Source organism: Ambystoma mexicanum, chromosome 9 (genome assembly GCF_040938575.1).
Source record: "Ambystoma mexicanum isolate Mex_15411 chromosome 9, UKY_AmexF1_1, whole genome shotgun sequence".
Lineage (NCBI taxonomy): Eukaryota > Metazoa > Chordata > Amphibia > Caudata > Ambystomatidae > Ambystoma > Ambystoma mexicanum.
In genome coordinates, this window is record NC_090931.1 from 451,732,199 (window position 1) to 451,747,429 (window position 15,231).

At 44.1% G+C, this 15,231-nt stretch overlaps 1 protein-coding gene across 1 annotated transcript in view; it reads left to right on the forward strand.

Moving 5' to 3' along the window:
- LOC138488168 (ras GTPase-activating protein 4-like) overlaps positions 1 to 15,231 on the forward strand; it is a 1,092,176-nt gene that overhangs the window by 424,119 nt on the left and 652,826 nt on the right. The window contains exon 4 of the mRNA XM_069614957.1: positions 11,595 to 11,656. Coding sequence (XP_069471058.1) covers positions 11,595 to 11,656 — 62 coding nt within the window. The remainder of the gene's footprint in view (positions 1 to 11,594; positions 11,657 to 15,231) is intronic.

Consider the following 15,231-nt stretch of genomic DNA (forward strand, 5'->3'; position numbering starts at 1 on the left):
TACATTTACATATAGTTCAACGGTAGGACAAGGTCTCAGTTCGCGACCCCGACAAGTGGCCTGCAGGCATATTAATTATTCATGTGTACGGAGGTCACAACGGCCAGAATCTTACTCAGAATGTCATTCGGCCTCCATTTTGATATTCAGGGTGACTTCTATATAACAAGAGAACCTAAAATGGCGGCTTAATCCAAGATGGCGACTTACATTGCTTTCTCTAAGGTCAAGACCTTGCCGTGGAGTTTGTTCGCATATGATGTTTAGACAACTTGGCGTAGCCCAATACACATACAATTGTTACGATAGGAGGCATAATATTATTTCAATTCCGACAAACCCTCCTTTTGGCCTATGCCAAGTGCTAATATCATTTCTAATATCTTTGTAAATAACTCCATGCATTGTCGTTCATACATCCTGAATCATTATCTGTAATATCTATAGCCATTAGGTCGTTCATCAGAACCTCTTGTAACACAAACTCTTTAGATGCTGTATCTGGGGCATACATTTTGTGCCCTATTGTGCTCACTGCCTGAGCACAACATCCCCCTAGCATTGCACATATACTAGGTAGACATTGGAAACAGCAACAAAGGAATAGCAGGATTCCCAAAATAACCAGTATAACAGAAAGCACCTTCCAACCCCAGGATCGTAGAGAATCCCAGAACCAAGCACTAATACTCCAATCTCCCACAGGAACATGCACTTCTCTACTAAGGATGTGCAAGTTCTGTATTGCTTTGAAAATTGTCGGTGAGGAATCTGGTACGAAAACACAGCAAGCGGACCCCACTAATTTTGCATACTCCACCACATTCTGCCAGGATGACATCTAATGCCATCCGATTTTGGAGTGCTACCAATCTTATTGCTTTCTGTTCTAGTGTCATATTGTAGAGTATATCCGTGGTCCGATTGATGGTTCTCTCCAGTACCCTTGCTAGCCCCCTAATATTCTCAGAATTTGCTATCTGTCCCCAAAATGGCACAACGGATTTTGCTATATCTCCCAATACTTGCCCAGGGGTATCTCCGTTCTCGTCCCGCCGTGGGCGAGCCTTAGAAACTTCCAATGTACTAGCTATGAATACCCCAGGTAACAGGATTCCTAAATAACAGGTTCCCTGCCAATCCTTGGGCAACCAGGGAAATGCTGAACTACCGCAAACGAAATAGACAGGCCCCCCCTACATATAGAGGCCTGTTCTCCCCGGTCAAATTTACAATGTTCACACAACCTTCAAAGTTTCCCATTGACCGAGTGCCATTTCTTTGTACACAAAAGGGGACTGAATCGGGGCTATGATTAATAGAGTAGGAAGGAGGCACAGCGTCCTTATTGCCTATCGGAGCCATTTTAAAGGAAATTCGAGTTTGAAAAGGAAGAGATAGTTTATCAGATGGCCTAATAGAAGCAACATTAGGTTTACTTCTATTTGCAAAAAGCGAGCATCCCAGGGGAGTCAATTCACGTTTCTCAAAAGCATTTAGATTAGTTCCATCAAAGTTCCCTGAAATGCTATCATACCAACGGCCAAAGAATAGTGCTCTAAGAGAGGCATAGCAAGCAGTCGTTAAAGGTAAAGGGTGAATATACCATCATAGCCCCTTGTTCCCATGTTGCGGTAAATGGGTGCAAATCCAGCAATTACTCTTATTAAAAATGGCATGCGTTGAATTCATTATTATTATTAAAGTGTTATTATGGTACTTTCGTCTATGCTGGGAGTCTCTAGGTGACAAAGGGCCTCATTAGGACCCAGGCGGTAAGGGGTTTACGGCGGCGTAAACAGCACCGACCCTTACCGCCTGATTCCGAGGTCCCTTAGCGCCATGGAGGTTTTAACACCTGCTTTTAGCAGGTGTTAAAATCCATGGCGCTAAGGGACCTTGTTGTTAATTACGCCACCGTAATTTACGGTGGCGTAATTAACGCCTTCCCCACTCCCATTATGCCCTATGGGGCAAAAATGGGAATGGGGAAGGGTAAATGGGTTAATGGGGACTTACCGCCCCACTCACCTCGGAATGGGGCGGTAAGTCCGCCAACCACCATGGCGTACGTTTACGCCATGGTGGTAAAGGTACGACCCAGGCGGTAACTTACCGCCTGGGTCGTAATGAGGCCCAAAGTATGAAAGTGTACAGAGGGAGTCAAAGCAGTAGGTATAATCTCAATTGGCAGTAGAGGTTTTAGAGGGTAATTTCTTCGAAGTACCAAAGTCCCACAGCAGTAATTATACACATTTCAATTACTATTAACACAACACAGCAATACGTTTTCGGGGCCCAGGCACATTGTTCGTTGTACGAGTTGGTCACCCCCTTATTTACAAGTCCAATGCGAGCAGCAGCGGTGGAGGTGGCAGGCATCGTAGTTTCTCAATCGACGACCCCAATGTTCGTTGCTGGCGACACTACGGTCGCGCGACTTCTTAGTCCTCCCCCAACCCTAGCCAGCAGAATCCCTTTTTTCCTTTTTTTTTTCAAAAAACTTCCTTTTGCAAGAGAAAATCTCTTAATAACTTTTCCTTTCCAGATGCACAGGCAAAACCTGTGCCGTAGTTCTATTTTCTTCGTCGAAGGTCGTACCTGGTGGTACCCAGTACTGTTTGATCCGGAAATAGGGTAACGTCACTTCCTGCGGGAAGCAACGTATCAGAGGCGACGGAAGACGCAGAACTTGAAACAGTGTTTTCCGGAAGTGACCTTTTCAAAGAGTGCAGAGACAAAATGGACTGTTCCCCAAGCTCCACGGGCTCAGAGAAATTCGCCGACACACTCACAGCACTGTTTGCTACTCCAGGATCAGAGATTGTAGCATCAGCGAGGGGTTCTGCTTCTTCTGGAACGTGTGGCGTTGGGTGAGGAAGTTTCTTGACATGCGTCGCGTGGATCCAATGCTTCTTTCCAGCCACCCGCACTGCTGTCTGGGTGACCAACAGCACCTGGTAGGGTCCCCGCCAGCGAGGCGCGAGGCAGGAAGACCTTTCGTAGGCCTTCACTAGGACCCAACTTCCAGGCTGAATGTTATGTCCTGGGCCCATAAACCGTACAGGTAAAGCTGATTGGACCTGATGATAAATGAGATACAGATTTTTAGTCAACTGGTTACAGTAGTCTACAAGCAATACATTTTCAACCTCCCTCAGGGTTTTGGGCTTCGGAAGGCCCCAAATGTTAGCAGGTCTCCCCATCACTACCTCAAATGGAGAGAGCCCAGTCTTAGTTTGAGGTGTGGTACGCATGGCTAACAATACAATAGGTAAGGCATCTGGCCATTTCAGTTTGGTGCCGGCACATGTTTTGGCAAGCTTATTATTTAGGATACCGTTATGTCTCTCTACCAACCCAGCACTTTGAGGATGTCTAGCCGAGTAATATCGCTTTTCAATGTGTAACGCTGTGCATATCTGCAAAATTACTGCTGCAACGAAATGGGGACCGTTGTCCGACCAAATTACCCTAGGTAGCCCAAATCGTGGAAAGAATTCCTTTACCATAGTCTTTGCAGTGGTCATGGCAGTAGCATCCTTAACGGGGAAAGCCTCAACCCATTTACTAAAGGCACAAATAATCACAAGAACATATTTTAGATTGTTACACCGTTCCATCTCAATTAAATCAAAGTGGATGACCTCGAAGGGAACAGAAGGGGGCCCAAAGCTACCCCTTGGAGTTACTGTCCCCTTCCCCACATTGTGCTGTAAGCAAATCATACAATTCTGAACATGTCGCTGTGCAATCTTCAAAATTTTATCATTCACCCAGACTTGTTCTAACATTTTCGTGATCTGCTGAGCACACACATGCGTAGGACCGTGTGCCATCGTAACCATCGCCAGTACATATGAATCAGGGAGAAACCATTTCCCTTCAGATGTATCCACCCAACACCCATCGTCATCTAGTTTCCCCATCCCTTCGGCCCACCTTTTAGATTCTTCTATTGTGGCATCAGCTTAGATATCTCGCACAGACCCAATACCCTCATCCATTATATAGGCATCTTTTGTTTCCCTTAGAGCATACATGTCTGCGCTAAGGTCTGTGGCCGTTTGCCTGGCTATCTGGTCAGCACAAGCATTCCCTTTTCCCACATCATCTATGACCTTACGATGTGCTGCACATTTCATGATCGCTAACTCCCTAGGGAGTGAGAGTGCCGAGAGCAATTGCACTATCAGGGGACCATGCTGAATCTTGGTCCCATGTGAGGTTAGGAACCCTCTTTCCGACCAGAGCCTCCCAAAGTTGTGAGCCACCCCAAAGGCGTACTGGCTATCAGTATATATGTTTATTGTATGCCCTTCGGAGAGTTCACAAGCTCGGGTCAATGCTATAATCTCTGCGGCCTGCGCAGAGTTATGCGGAATTCTCTTAGTTTCAACAACCGTACTCAACGTAGTAACTGCATAGGCAGCTGTAGATGTACCATCTGGGAGTTTGAAGCAGGAGCCATCACAAAACAGCTCCCCTTCCGCATTGCCCAAAGGAGTATCTATAAGGTCTATCCTGCCCTTCGTTTCCTGTTCAGTAGTATACAGGCAGTCATGTAATTCTTCGTCACCGCAAACAGTAGTTTGCGGGAGAGGCAGGAGTTCAGCCGGATTAAGAACACAACACCTCTTAATTTGAATGTGAGGGGCAAACAGAATTAATTCATACCTTGTCAGCCGTGCATAGGTGAGGTGTTGCGTTTGGGTTTTATTCAATAGGACATCTACAGACTGAGGTACCATCAAAATTAAATCATGGCCTAGGACCATTCCCTCACTCTGTTTTACAGATGCGGCAGCAGCAGCGACAGCTCGCAAACATCTTGGCAAAGCGCATGCAACAGGATCAAGGGCGGAGGAGTAGTAGCCGCACGGCCTATTCTTCCCTCCGTGTTCCTGTGTTAACACAGCCAAAGCACATCCATCACATTCATGCACAAACAACACAAAGGCCTTGTCATAATTTGGAGTACCCAGAACCGGTGCAGAGCATAACGCAGTTTTGAGAAGCTCAAATGATCGTTGATGTTCCGATTTCCATGGCAGCGGCGAAGAAATGCCCTTCTTTGTCAAAGCCAACATCGGTTTTATCACTAGTGAGAAGTTCGGGATCCACAACCTACAGTAAGAAGCCATACCTATTAAGGCTCTGACTTCCTTCTGTGTATTTGGAACAGACATGCCAGAAATGTGTTTTATTCTTTCAGGTGTCAATCTTCTCCCCTCCTTTGACAGGAGGTAGCCTAAATAGGCGACCTCCTGACAACAATATTGAAATTTTTTGAGCGAAGCAACAATACAGTGCCTTCTTTACAAGCACTTTCAGAATCTGCAGATAGAAGTAAGTCATCGACATACTGAAGCAATGTACAAGTAGGTGGCAATTCAAGGGTATCAAGCTGCTCTTTCAAAGCCCTACTATAAATGCTCTGACTTTCAGTATACCCTTGAGGTGCAAGAGTAAATGTGAACGAACGTCCTCCCAAGGTGAATGCGAACAAATATCTACTCTCCTTGTGTATAGGAATACTAAAGAAAGCATTCTTTAGATCCACAACACTAAAGTGCGTAGCTGTAGCAGGGATCATTGTTAGTGTCGTTGTTACATCAGGCACAATTGGAAATTGTGGGGCGACAACTTTATTAATAGCACGTAGATCAATTATGAAACGGTATGGGATTGCATTGTCTCCTTTCTTGTATACAGGCAAAATCGGGCTGTTAAATAAACTACCTGCAATCTCTTCAATCACTCCTCGATGCACAAAATCGGAGACAATGCACTTCAAAGCACACTCGCCCTCAACTGATATTTTATATTGCGGAATGCGTGGTAGTTTAACTCCATGTTTCAAAACTATTTTAACGGGTTTGATCTGTAGCACCCCGACATCATTGTCGTCAACCGCCCACAAACATTCCGGAACAACGCTAAACTCAGGAGGCAATGGTCGAGTCAGAAACTGAGAATTGGGAAGTTGCTGTGGTGAAACCGTCAATCGCACTCCGTCAGAGGAACAATGAATTACTGCATTCAGTTTCTTCAACAAATTTAACCCCAGCAAATTCTCTCCACAGTTCGAAGTCAGGAGGAAGGGACAATGGTCCGTGAAGGGACCCAAAGAAACAGACACCGGCGAAGAAACCGGGCAAGCAATTGGTATGCCAGAAAACCCTACAGAAACATTTGTTTGCCCTGACAGTGGAATGTTTGGAACCCGGGAATGATCAATGGAGCACTTCTGTGCTCCAGTTTCTATCAAAAACTGATGTTTCCTATTCCCCACTAACAATTCAACGTAGGGACCTTTCTGATTAACGGGAATAGGTGAAGGTTCCAAACCCTGCTTCGGACAGTCCTAACGAAATAAAATGTCGTCGGAAGGAAGCTCTTCAGAAAGGTAGGCAGCAAAAGGGTGATCAAATATGTTTCTCGTGTCCACACTCGAAGTCTGATTTTCCCATGAAAAAGGTTGCTGAGGATCTTGCGAGAACTGACCTCTATCAGGGCCCCCCGCTCCGGGGCGACCTCTAGGTCGTCTACCCATACTCCCAAATGCATTGTTTGACCTTTGGCGAAGAACGGGGCACTGTGCTCGCCAATGACCTTCCTGGCGGCAATAGGCACATTGATTAACATTCAGAGGACCCAAAGGAGTGTTTCCTTTTGGGACCTACTGACCTCTGGTCTGTGAAGTACCTCCTCTGGGATTTCTAACAATTTGTTGTAACAATACTTTAGTCTTCAAATCTCCTTTCCTCTTCTCTATTTTCTCTTTTTCATTATTAACACGGTTCTCATAATACTGAGCCATGTGCAAAACTTCAGATTGGGATTTCCCCTGCCAAGCGCTCTCAGAGGACATAATCTGTGACTGGATGTCGGGCAACAATCCACGTACAAATTTGTCCACAAACAACCTTTTCCCAGACTCTGTGCCCAAGTCCTGTCCACTGAAGTCAGAGAATACCTGTTCGAATCTATTAAAGAACTCGGTGGCACCTTCAGTTTTTCCTTGAACACAGGCCGTAAGCTTGTCCCAAATAATTCTTTTCTCAGGAATTATGGTTTTCAATTTTGCGATATTTCTATCAGGCAAAGTAAGTATTACCTGAGGTGGTTTCTCACCAGCTGGTCTTTCCCCATCAAACCTAGTCATGTTAGCCCACGTATCTCCCAACCCTGGCACATCATCTATTGTTCGAACCTGCTTCCATAAATCTACGGGCAGGAGTACAGGGAATAGCAAGTCAATATCACTTAAGGTGAACACAGAGGACTGCAAAACGGACTCTATCTCTTTGTAGAATCCTGTCGGGTTTTTCCTAATATCGGGAATTGATTGTCTAATAGTGTTCACTTCCTGTCGTGAAAACGGGACGTGAACAAATTGCGATACATAATGTGCAGGGATGTCCACAGCGGGTGCACCAGTCCCAGCGTTAGCGGGAATCTCAACCTTTGGGACAAATGTCGGAGGAACCTCTCTCATAGGCAACTGAGATATAGGTAACTCTGACCGCTTACTAAGCAACAGTGCCAGGTCGAGCGCTAAGGCAGCTGAAGAAGTGTCGGGCGAAAAAGCCCTCTTACAAATACCCAATAACTCTATAGGACAACTAACCTTCTTCCTTATACATTCATCCTGCAGGTACTGTACCATTACCTGAATCACCTTCCTCTGCATTTCTACTGTATACTGACTATACGTGTCATATACTTCATCCAGCGGTATCGATGAATCCGAGATCCATCGAATCGCATCTTTGGTACAAATTCGTACTTCCTCAGATGCCGATCTACGACACGGAAGGAACCGTTTCTGTACATACAGACTGTCGTCTTCACCATCCTCATCCCGTAATTTTTCAAAGTCCCTCCTATACTCAAACAATCTCTCAACATGACCATGTACTTTCTCCTCTGTGTCCCTCGAAAGTGCTAAAGTATTTAGATCCCTCACCCCTTGTGGGAGATCCGTATTATGTAATCTACCCCACATTACACATAAATGAGTCCCCAGACCTTCGATAAAAACATTTTTCTCGGGAAAATTGCCCATATTTGATAATGTGGAAAAAACGTTAGCTTGGTCACCTCTCTTCATACAGTTCTTAGCCCATGCAAATAATTCCCGTTTCTTGTCTGCAGAAACAGTATTTCGAGTGACAATCTTTAACCACGCACCCCGATCAACTTCAGTCAATACAGAACCACTCGGAAGCGGAGGTGTGGGAAAATTCAATGAGGGTGCAACTATCGGTGCAAGAGGAAGGGGTGGTAGGATAGGTGGAGGAACAACAGCTGGAGGAATAGGAACAGTAGGTTGTACAGGGGGAACAGGAATAACAGCAGGAATAACAACAGGAATGGGCAGAGCACCAGGGAGAGGATCATACGGAGGTAGCGCAGAGGCACCACGCCGGCGTTCGTTTAACAATTTTTCAATAAATTCTTGAGAAGCATGGAAATCTTTAGAGGGATAAATTTTCTGGATACCAAGTGAGAAAGCCCTATCCATATTTTTGACTGACTCCGAATGTTTTTCCTTATCATATAACAACGCCTTTTCGGCATTTGTTTTATGACGGCGTGCATGTTTATCCCTACTTTTAAGCTGCTGCAATGCTTCTTTTTTCCAATTCTGCAAAACATCAAATGCTGCAGGTCTGGCCTTCTTTTTTAGCAAGACCGATTCTAGGTATTCAATACGGGGGATCTCAAAACTACCATTGATTGGCCACTGAAAGTCGGAGGCATGTCTGGTTTGTCTGTGCCAAATATCATTAAATACTATACTTCCAATGCCATACTTAAAGTACATAGTACATGCCGGCGACCCCTCCTGTGGTGCCGGGTGGCTAAATTCCAAAGATTGTCGATCGCTGCGGAACAGAGCCCTAAAGCAGCTAGACAATTTCCCAGGCATTTCACAAAAAATTGGTGTTACCTGGTCAATAATTGTGTCTGCAGATACAATACGCCAAATTCAAATTGTCAGGGTTAAATTAAGAGTCGGGTCACGACTGCACCTGACCAAACCTAAGGAGGACCGTACGGTTTACCAAAGAACTTACCTAACAAATTTTACCTTGTGTTTGGTGGTTTCGGCAAATCTGCCTGCCTCAAAAATGGACCCTCGTCAAGATGCCGTGTCAGACCACACGACTATCGTCCAAGGATCGGATCGTGCAGCGCTGCCGAGGTATCGCGTCTCGTTCGATCGGGCCCGCAGTATCACACCGTCCGATCCCGGTTCGATAGTCTGCGTCAACCTTCAATGATCGGGCATCAATCTTGAGGGTCCCTATTCGGGCGCCAACTGTGGAAACAGAAAAAATGATATGAGGCCGGGTAGCCCAGAAAGAAACACACCAACACAGGTTACAAAGAACATACAAGTGCTTTATTTAAAAGCTACAACAGTTACCAAGTCAATTGACAAACGGATAGCTATTCGGCTCTCAGAGTAACATAAAGAACTTCAACGAGGGTTCGATGTGTTAGTGAGAGAGAGCGCACATTGAAATACCTGGGTCTTTTATACAGTTTGTCCAGGCTTTGGCCAACCCTCTCGCGGGTTAACCATTCTATGAACCGGGCCTATGGGTTCCTTGCCAGGTCAATCCTGTAATATATGCATTTCGATTTGTTTCACTGATATAGTTGTACATTTACATATAGGTCAACGGTAGGACAAGGTCTCAGTTCGCGACCCCGACAAGTGGCCTGCAGGCATATTAATTATTCATGTGTACGGAGGTCACAACGGCCAGAATCTTACTCAGAATGTCATTCGGCCTCCATTTTGATATTCAGGGTGACTTCTATATAACAAGAGAACCTAAAATGGCGGCTTAATCCAAGATGGCGACTTACATTGCTTTCTCTAAGGTCAAGACCTTGCCGTGGAGTTTGTTCGCATATGATGTTTAGACAACTTGGCGTAGCCCAATACCCATAAAATTGTTACGATAGGAGGCATAATATTGTTTCAATTCCGACATCTGTGGGTCGGGTTCCTGACAAAGTGGTTGTCAATCTTGACTTCCACTGTTGCTGCCCAACTCACTTACTGCAAAATGGCAGAAACCAGCCCACAAGGTCCAATGTTGCCCCACTGATGCCCAAGCCCACATCTTTCCAAAAGTGTTCTGCTCTAACACAGCCAGACTCACTCACTACCCCCAGGTTGAATGGCAACATGATTCTGCCAGCCATCTCCACCTGCATCTATATAGGAGTCCCAAAGACCCGTCCACCTGGCCCTCCTTGAGGATACCTCATTCTCACTTTCTCTCCTTTACTCTGTCTCCTCGTCATCATGCAGAAGTGTTCTTATTTTATGTCCTGGCTCCATTCTTGCTGCTTTCCCTCTTAGAATTCGTATCTCTCCCTCCTCGCTTTTTATCAATGTTCTTTTTGTTGCTCCTCCTTGTTCACTTTTTCTCCTGTTATTTCTCCTCATTCATCCTCAAATCACTCCTCTATCTCTTCTTGCTCTGTTGTTCCTTGTTCCTTGTATCACTTCCTAGTTCTCACAAATTAGAACTCCCAGAGGCTGATCCCATCAGGTAGGGGTGATTAGATAGTTATCCCTGAGCAGCATGCCTCTACTACACACCCTCTGTGGGCCGGATTACTGACAAAGTGGTTGTCAATCTTGACTTCCACTGTTGCTGCCCAACTCACTTACTGCAAAATGGCAGAAACCAGCCCACAAGGTCCAATTTTGCCCCACTGATGCCCAAGCCCACATCTTTCCAAAGGTGTTCTGCTCTAACACAGTCAGACTCACTCACTACCCCCAGGTTGAATGGCAACATGATTCTGCCAGCCATCTCCACCTGCATCTATATAGGAGTCCCTGAGACCCGTCCACCTGGCCCTCCTTGAGGATACCACATTCTATCTGGGGCTGCAACCTCTCCTGAACAATTGAGAACTTTGGAAGCAAAGACCTTGCAGACGAGATGGGACCCTCACCACCCCTTCTTGCTGACAACCCCGTTTCAAGACTCTCTTCACTGTAGTCTCCCCATCACAGTGTAAAGTCATTAAACTGTTCATTAGGCAGCTTGGATGATAGGAGAAAAAGGTTGCAGAGTGTGTGTGCGTGTGTGTGTATGTGTGCATGTGTGTGTGTCTGTGCATTTCTGTGCACATATGTGTGTGGTGTGAATCACCTGATGAAGATCTACAACCTGCAGTGCATGTGCAGTTGGTAGTGTGTATATAGCATATAATGTATATATTAAGTGTTGTGTAGTGGATAGTTCCTTGACATTAGATAACTCATAGTTCTTGTAAATACTGAATAGCGTGTAAATATTTAGTAGTTCACATATTGCATATGTTGTGTGCATGGGGTGTATATACGGTAATGTCAGTTGATTTATTGAGTACTAATAAACAGAGTGTGGTACTCAGGAAAAGGTTTCTGATGGCTCCTTCTACTGCTATTGTTCTTCATAGCGTGAGCATTATCAAATTAGTATTCATAACCATCCGTCAAGTGCAGGACATTTAGCATTCGTATCTGAAACATTAACATTTAACAAAAGCCTTTTCTCTTTTTTTCCCAGTCGTGATGACGTCATTGGGAAAATCAGTCTTTCAAGAGACATGCTGGCTGAACACACAAAGGGTAAGTGTGAGGATACATCTTGCACTACGAGAAGTGCATTGGGTACCACATTGTATCAGTGGCAGCTGGCCACTATGGGTGGGGGCATCATCCTCTCACCTAAGTGCCAGGCAGTGAAGTCCACCCATGTGCATCATTTGTATGGGAGACTGTGGCAGGTGCACATCACCCTCTATGTATTTTTTTGTTTATATACATAGCCCTTTGTGCTACGCAACAAACATAGTGCATAGTAAGGAGAACCAGCAGGGCGGTGGAAGCCAGCCCCTGCCGCCTCACATTATTGCACAGTTTAGGCATGCCGACTGTCAGGAGAGGGTCACTAACTGTACACAAATACTGGACTTAGTACACTCTGAATAATTCACTCATCCGAGTGCCCCCTCCGGTGGTATCTTATTTACAATACCACTTTATGCCCTTGTGGCTTGCATCCTAGAATACATTGTTCATGCAAATGAAACAGAAAACATTCATTCAGTCTCTCAGAGTAAAACTATTTACTGTGACTAACTTTGCTTTGATATGCCATGCCAATGAAACTGAGTGAAGAATAAATACCCTGAGATTAAATCACCTTTTCGAATTGTTATTCTTTATCAGAAACTACAAATGTGCTAGTTACACAAAATGGCATGTGCATCCACGTTGTAATTCAAACATAAGCAAAGTCTTTCCTGCAATGGGTTTAAATACTCTATTTGCGATAATGGCCTTGAACTTCGCAACAAATTGGCAAGGCACAGTTCTGACACTCTGAGCTTATCGTAGCAAACTTGGAGAAATATGAACACAGTTTTACATACACATTTGAAATGTTATAATGCAGCGCCTAAAAATGAAATAACGTATTTACCCTATGCTAAATTGCATCAAACATCCACTTTAACTTTAGCCCCTCAATTACAGCATAATTACCTAGATTCAGCTGAACGATATTCCCCGACTCATCTCTTCTGCTTGTGGCACCCAGGGTCACCCACAGGTAAGGGTGCTCAAAACTGCACTTCTTCTGACGACTAGCAACCCAGGACAGAGAAAGACAGCCCACAATACAGTCAGACTGCAGTAGTGCCAGCAAGAACAGAGGAGACTCAGTCTGCCCAGGAAACAGCCCTCTCTGCCAATGCTTCTGTTCCCTCTGCCTGTGAGTGAGTGAATACCCCAGCCCTCTCTAATTCAAGCCTTTTTCTCAAACCTCATTTGTCATTCAAAGAACCACCCTTTCGACAAATCAGACCATTAAATAGCATGTGATTTCCTTTGTGCCATGACCGAGATTCAGGCTGCAGCGCGAAAAACTTTTACATTAATCCGGCACTGTTTCCCCCTTTTTCATAAATGAACAATGGATTCAGATTAAATACATCAACTTGCATCTCAACCCTGACAGGTATTAACCGCAAAACAAATCAACTTCAACATTTCCTACACTTTCAGTTGACTTTGCACAGCTCAAATATTTGTACATTTTAGGAATTGCGCCACTTTATCTCAATGCACCAATTTTCTGCACCGATTGCATTGAATATTAGTAGGGAGAGTAGGTTATTGTGTCCTGGAATGGTGTTAGAATTATTATGTTCATTTTACTTTCATTGCATTTAGTCCATTGCTGTGGTGTGGTGCAAATGATAAAACCTGTTGTGCAGCGTCAAATTCAAACTGGCTGGCATGTGTTTTTTTCATTATAATACTGACATCTATTAGACACAGCTTGAGGCTCACCCATGAGACTCACAGCCTTGGCCCTAGTTAAAATTCAGACCGTTGCTAAAATGTGGATGATGAAATGTGGAGCTAACTTGTTGAAATTCAGAATAGGGAAAAGTATTTCCCTACAGTTGTCAGAAGCTCTCATGCAAAAATGTATTTCTCAACACAATTACAACTAAGCCAAGAGAAAATGTACAATTAAGGACTTTTTAAATATCTGGTTTGAGTGGGATGAGTGCTTGGTCATGGTTTGATTGTCTCAGATGTCCCCCATGCATGCAGGTTGAATGCTGGGGACTCTGATGAATGGCAGCTCAGGGAATGTTGGATGAATGCGGTGTATGTACGATTCTCAGGGTGTCACTCGGACCTGAGCTGTGAGTGAATGAGGATGGATGGCTGGTGTCTTCCTATGTAAGATCTGAAGATAAGAGTACCTGGATTTCTGCAACTTACATGTAAATAAACAACACTCATTAAATAACAGATTTGCATTAAAAAAATATATATATTTATTAAGTGTCTATGGTCAACATATGACCTTTACACTATACAAATCAAAATACAACAATTCATCATACAATAAATCATTTAAAAAGATAAAATTAGGATTAAAACAAAACATTTCATTTAGTAAAAATAAAATACATCATCAGAATTAGTGATATAAGTAATCCAATAACAATTGTGTAAACAAATAGTTGTTATGCGAGAGGTCGATTTCCCTCTAGGCCAGTATTTTTAAGCTTTAAAGAGCAAGTAAGGTTTTAAATGTAGCCCTTTAATGTGTCCAGTCTTTTTTCCACCTGTTGCCAAATATGGAATGCTGTGGCCATCGCAAACAAAGATTTTGCCCCGTAAATGGTGCTCCAAAACTGGTTTAATTTGTAGTGCACGATCTCATGGTATACTTTCTCATATAAGCCATGAAGAAAACAGCATTGTGTAAGCAAATGACTCGCAGATTCAGCACTCATACCTTTTAAAGGGTAATGTTTCTATTGTGAATGTGTAAAATATAACAAATTCATAATGACTGTGTTTTTACCATTATCACCATACTCGTAATGATGCCCTTTAATGGACATAGTTTTTTATTAAATGCTTTATCCAACATACGTGCAATATAAACACCAAAAGGATATGCAATTGGTAAGAATTCATAAAAAAAAGTGCACATGGTCCCTGGGACCCTGGGAGCTAATTACGGTACCGCAATTTGCGGTACCTAAAATTAGCGCCTTCCCCATTCCCATTGTGCCCTATGGGGCAAAAATAGGAATGGGGAAGGGCAATGGTGGAAGGGGGAATTACCGCCCCGCCAACCTTGGAATGGGGCGGTAATTCCCCTTTCCGCCAAGGCGGTGCCAGTATTTTACCGGCATGTACCATGGCGCTAATAGCGCCATGGTTCTCCGCCATCCGTGTAATGAGGCCCTATGAATTACTGACAGAAATTGACCTTTAAGATGTGCTAGAACGGCATATGTCACGCCGGGAACGGCTAGTATTAAATAAACCAATAGAAAGAATGAATAATAGTAATGATTTGCTGTGAGAGAGTACAAGTAAAGCAGAAATGCTGCTTCAGTCCCATTCCCATTAAGGCCATAGTATCCTTGCTGAGAATTACTGGTACCCTCCCATGAATGAACTGCGGTCCTTCTGAGAAGTAATAATCCTGTGCATTTAAGAGTAAAGCCCAGTTCTGAGAAATCCACAGAATGTACTAAGGCTGTACATTTTCAGTCCCCCTTGCTCCAGAGCTCCCTTCCACTCCTCCCCCCCTCTTTTGGGAGCAAGTGTATCGAAGGATGCACTTTACAAATTAACAATAAATAAATATGCCAACAAAAGTA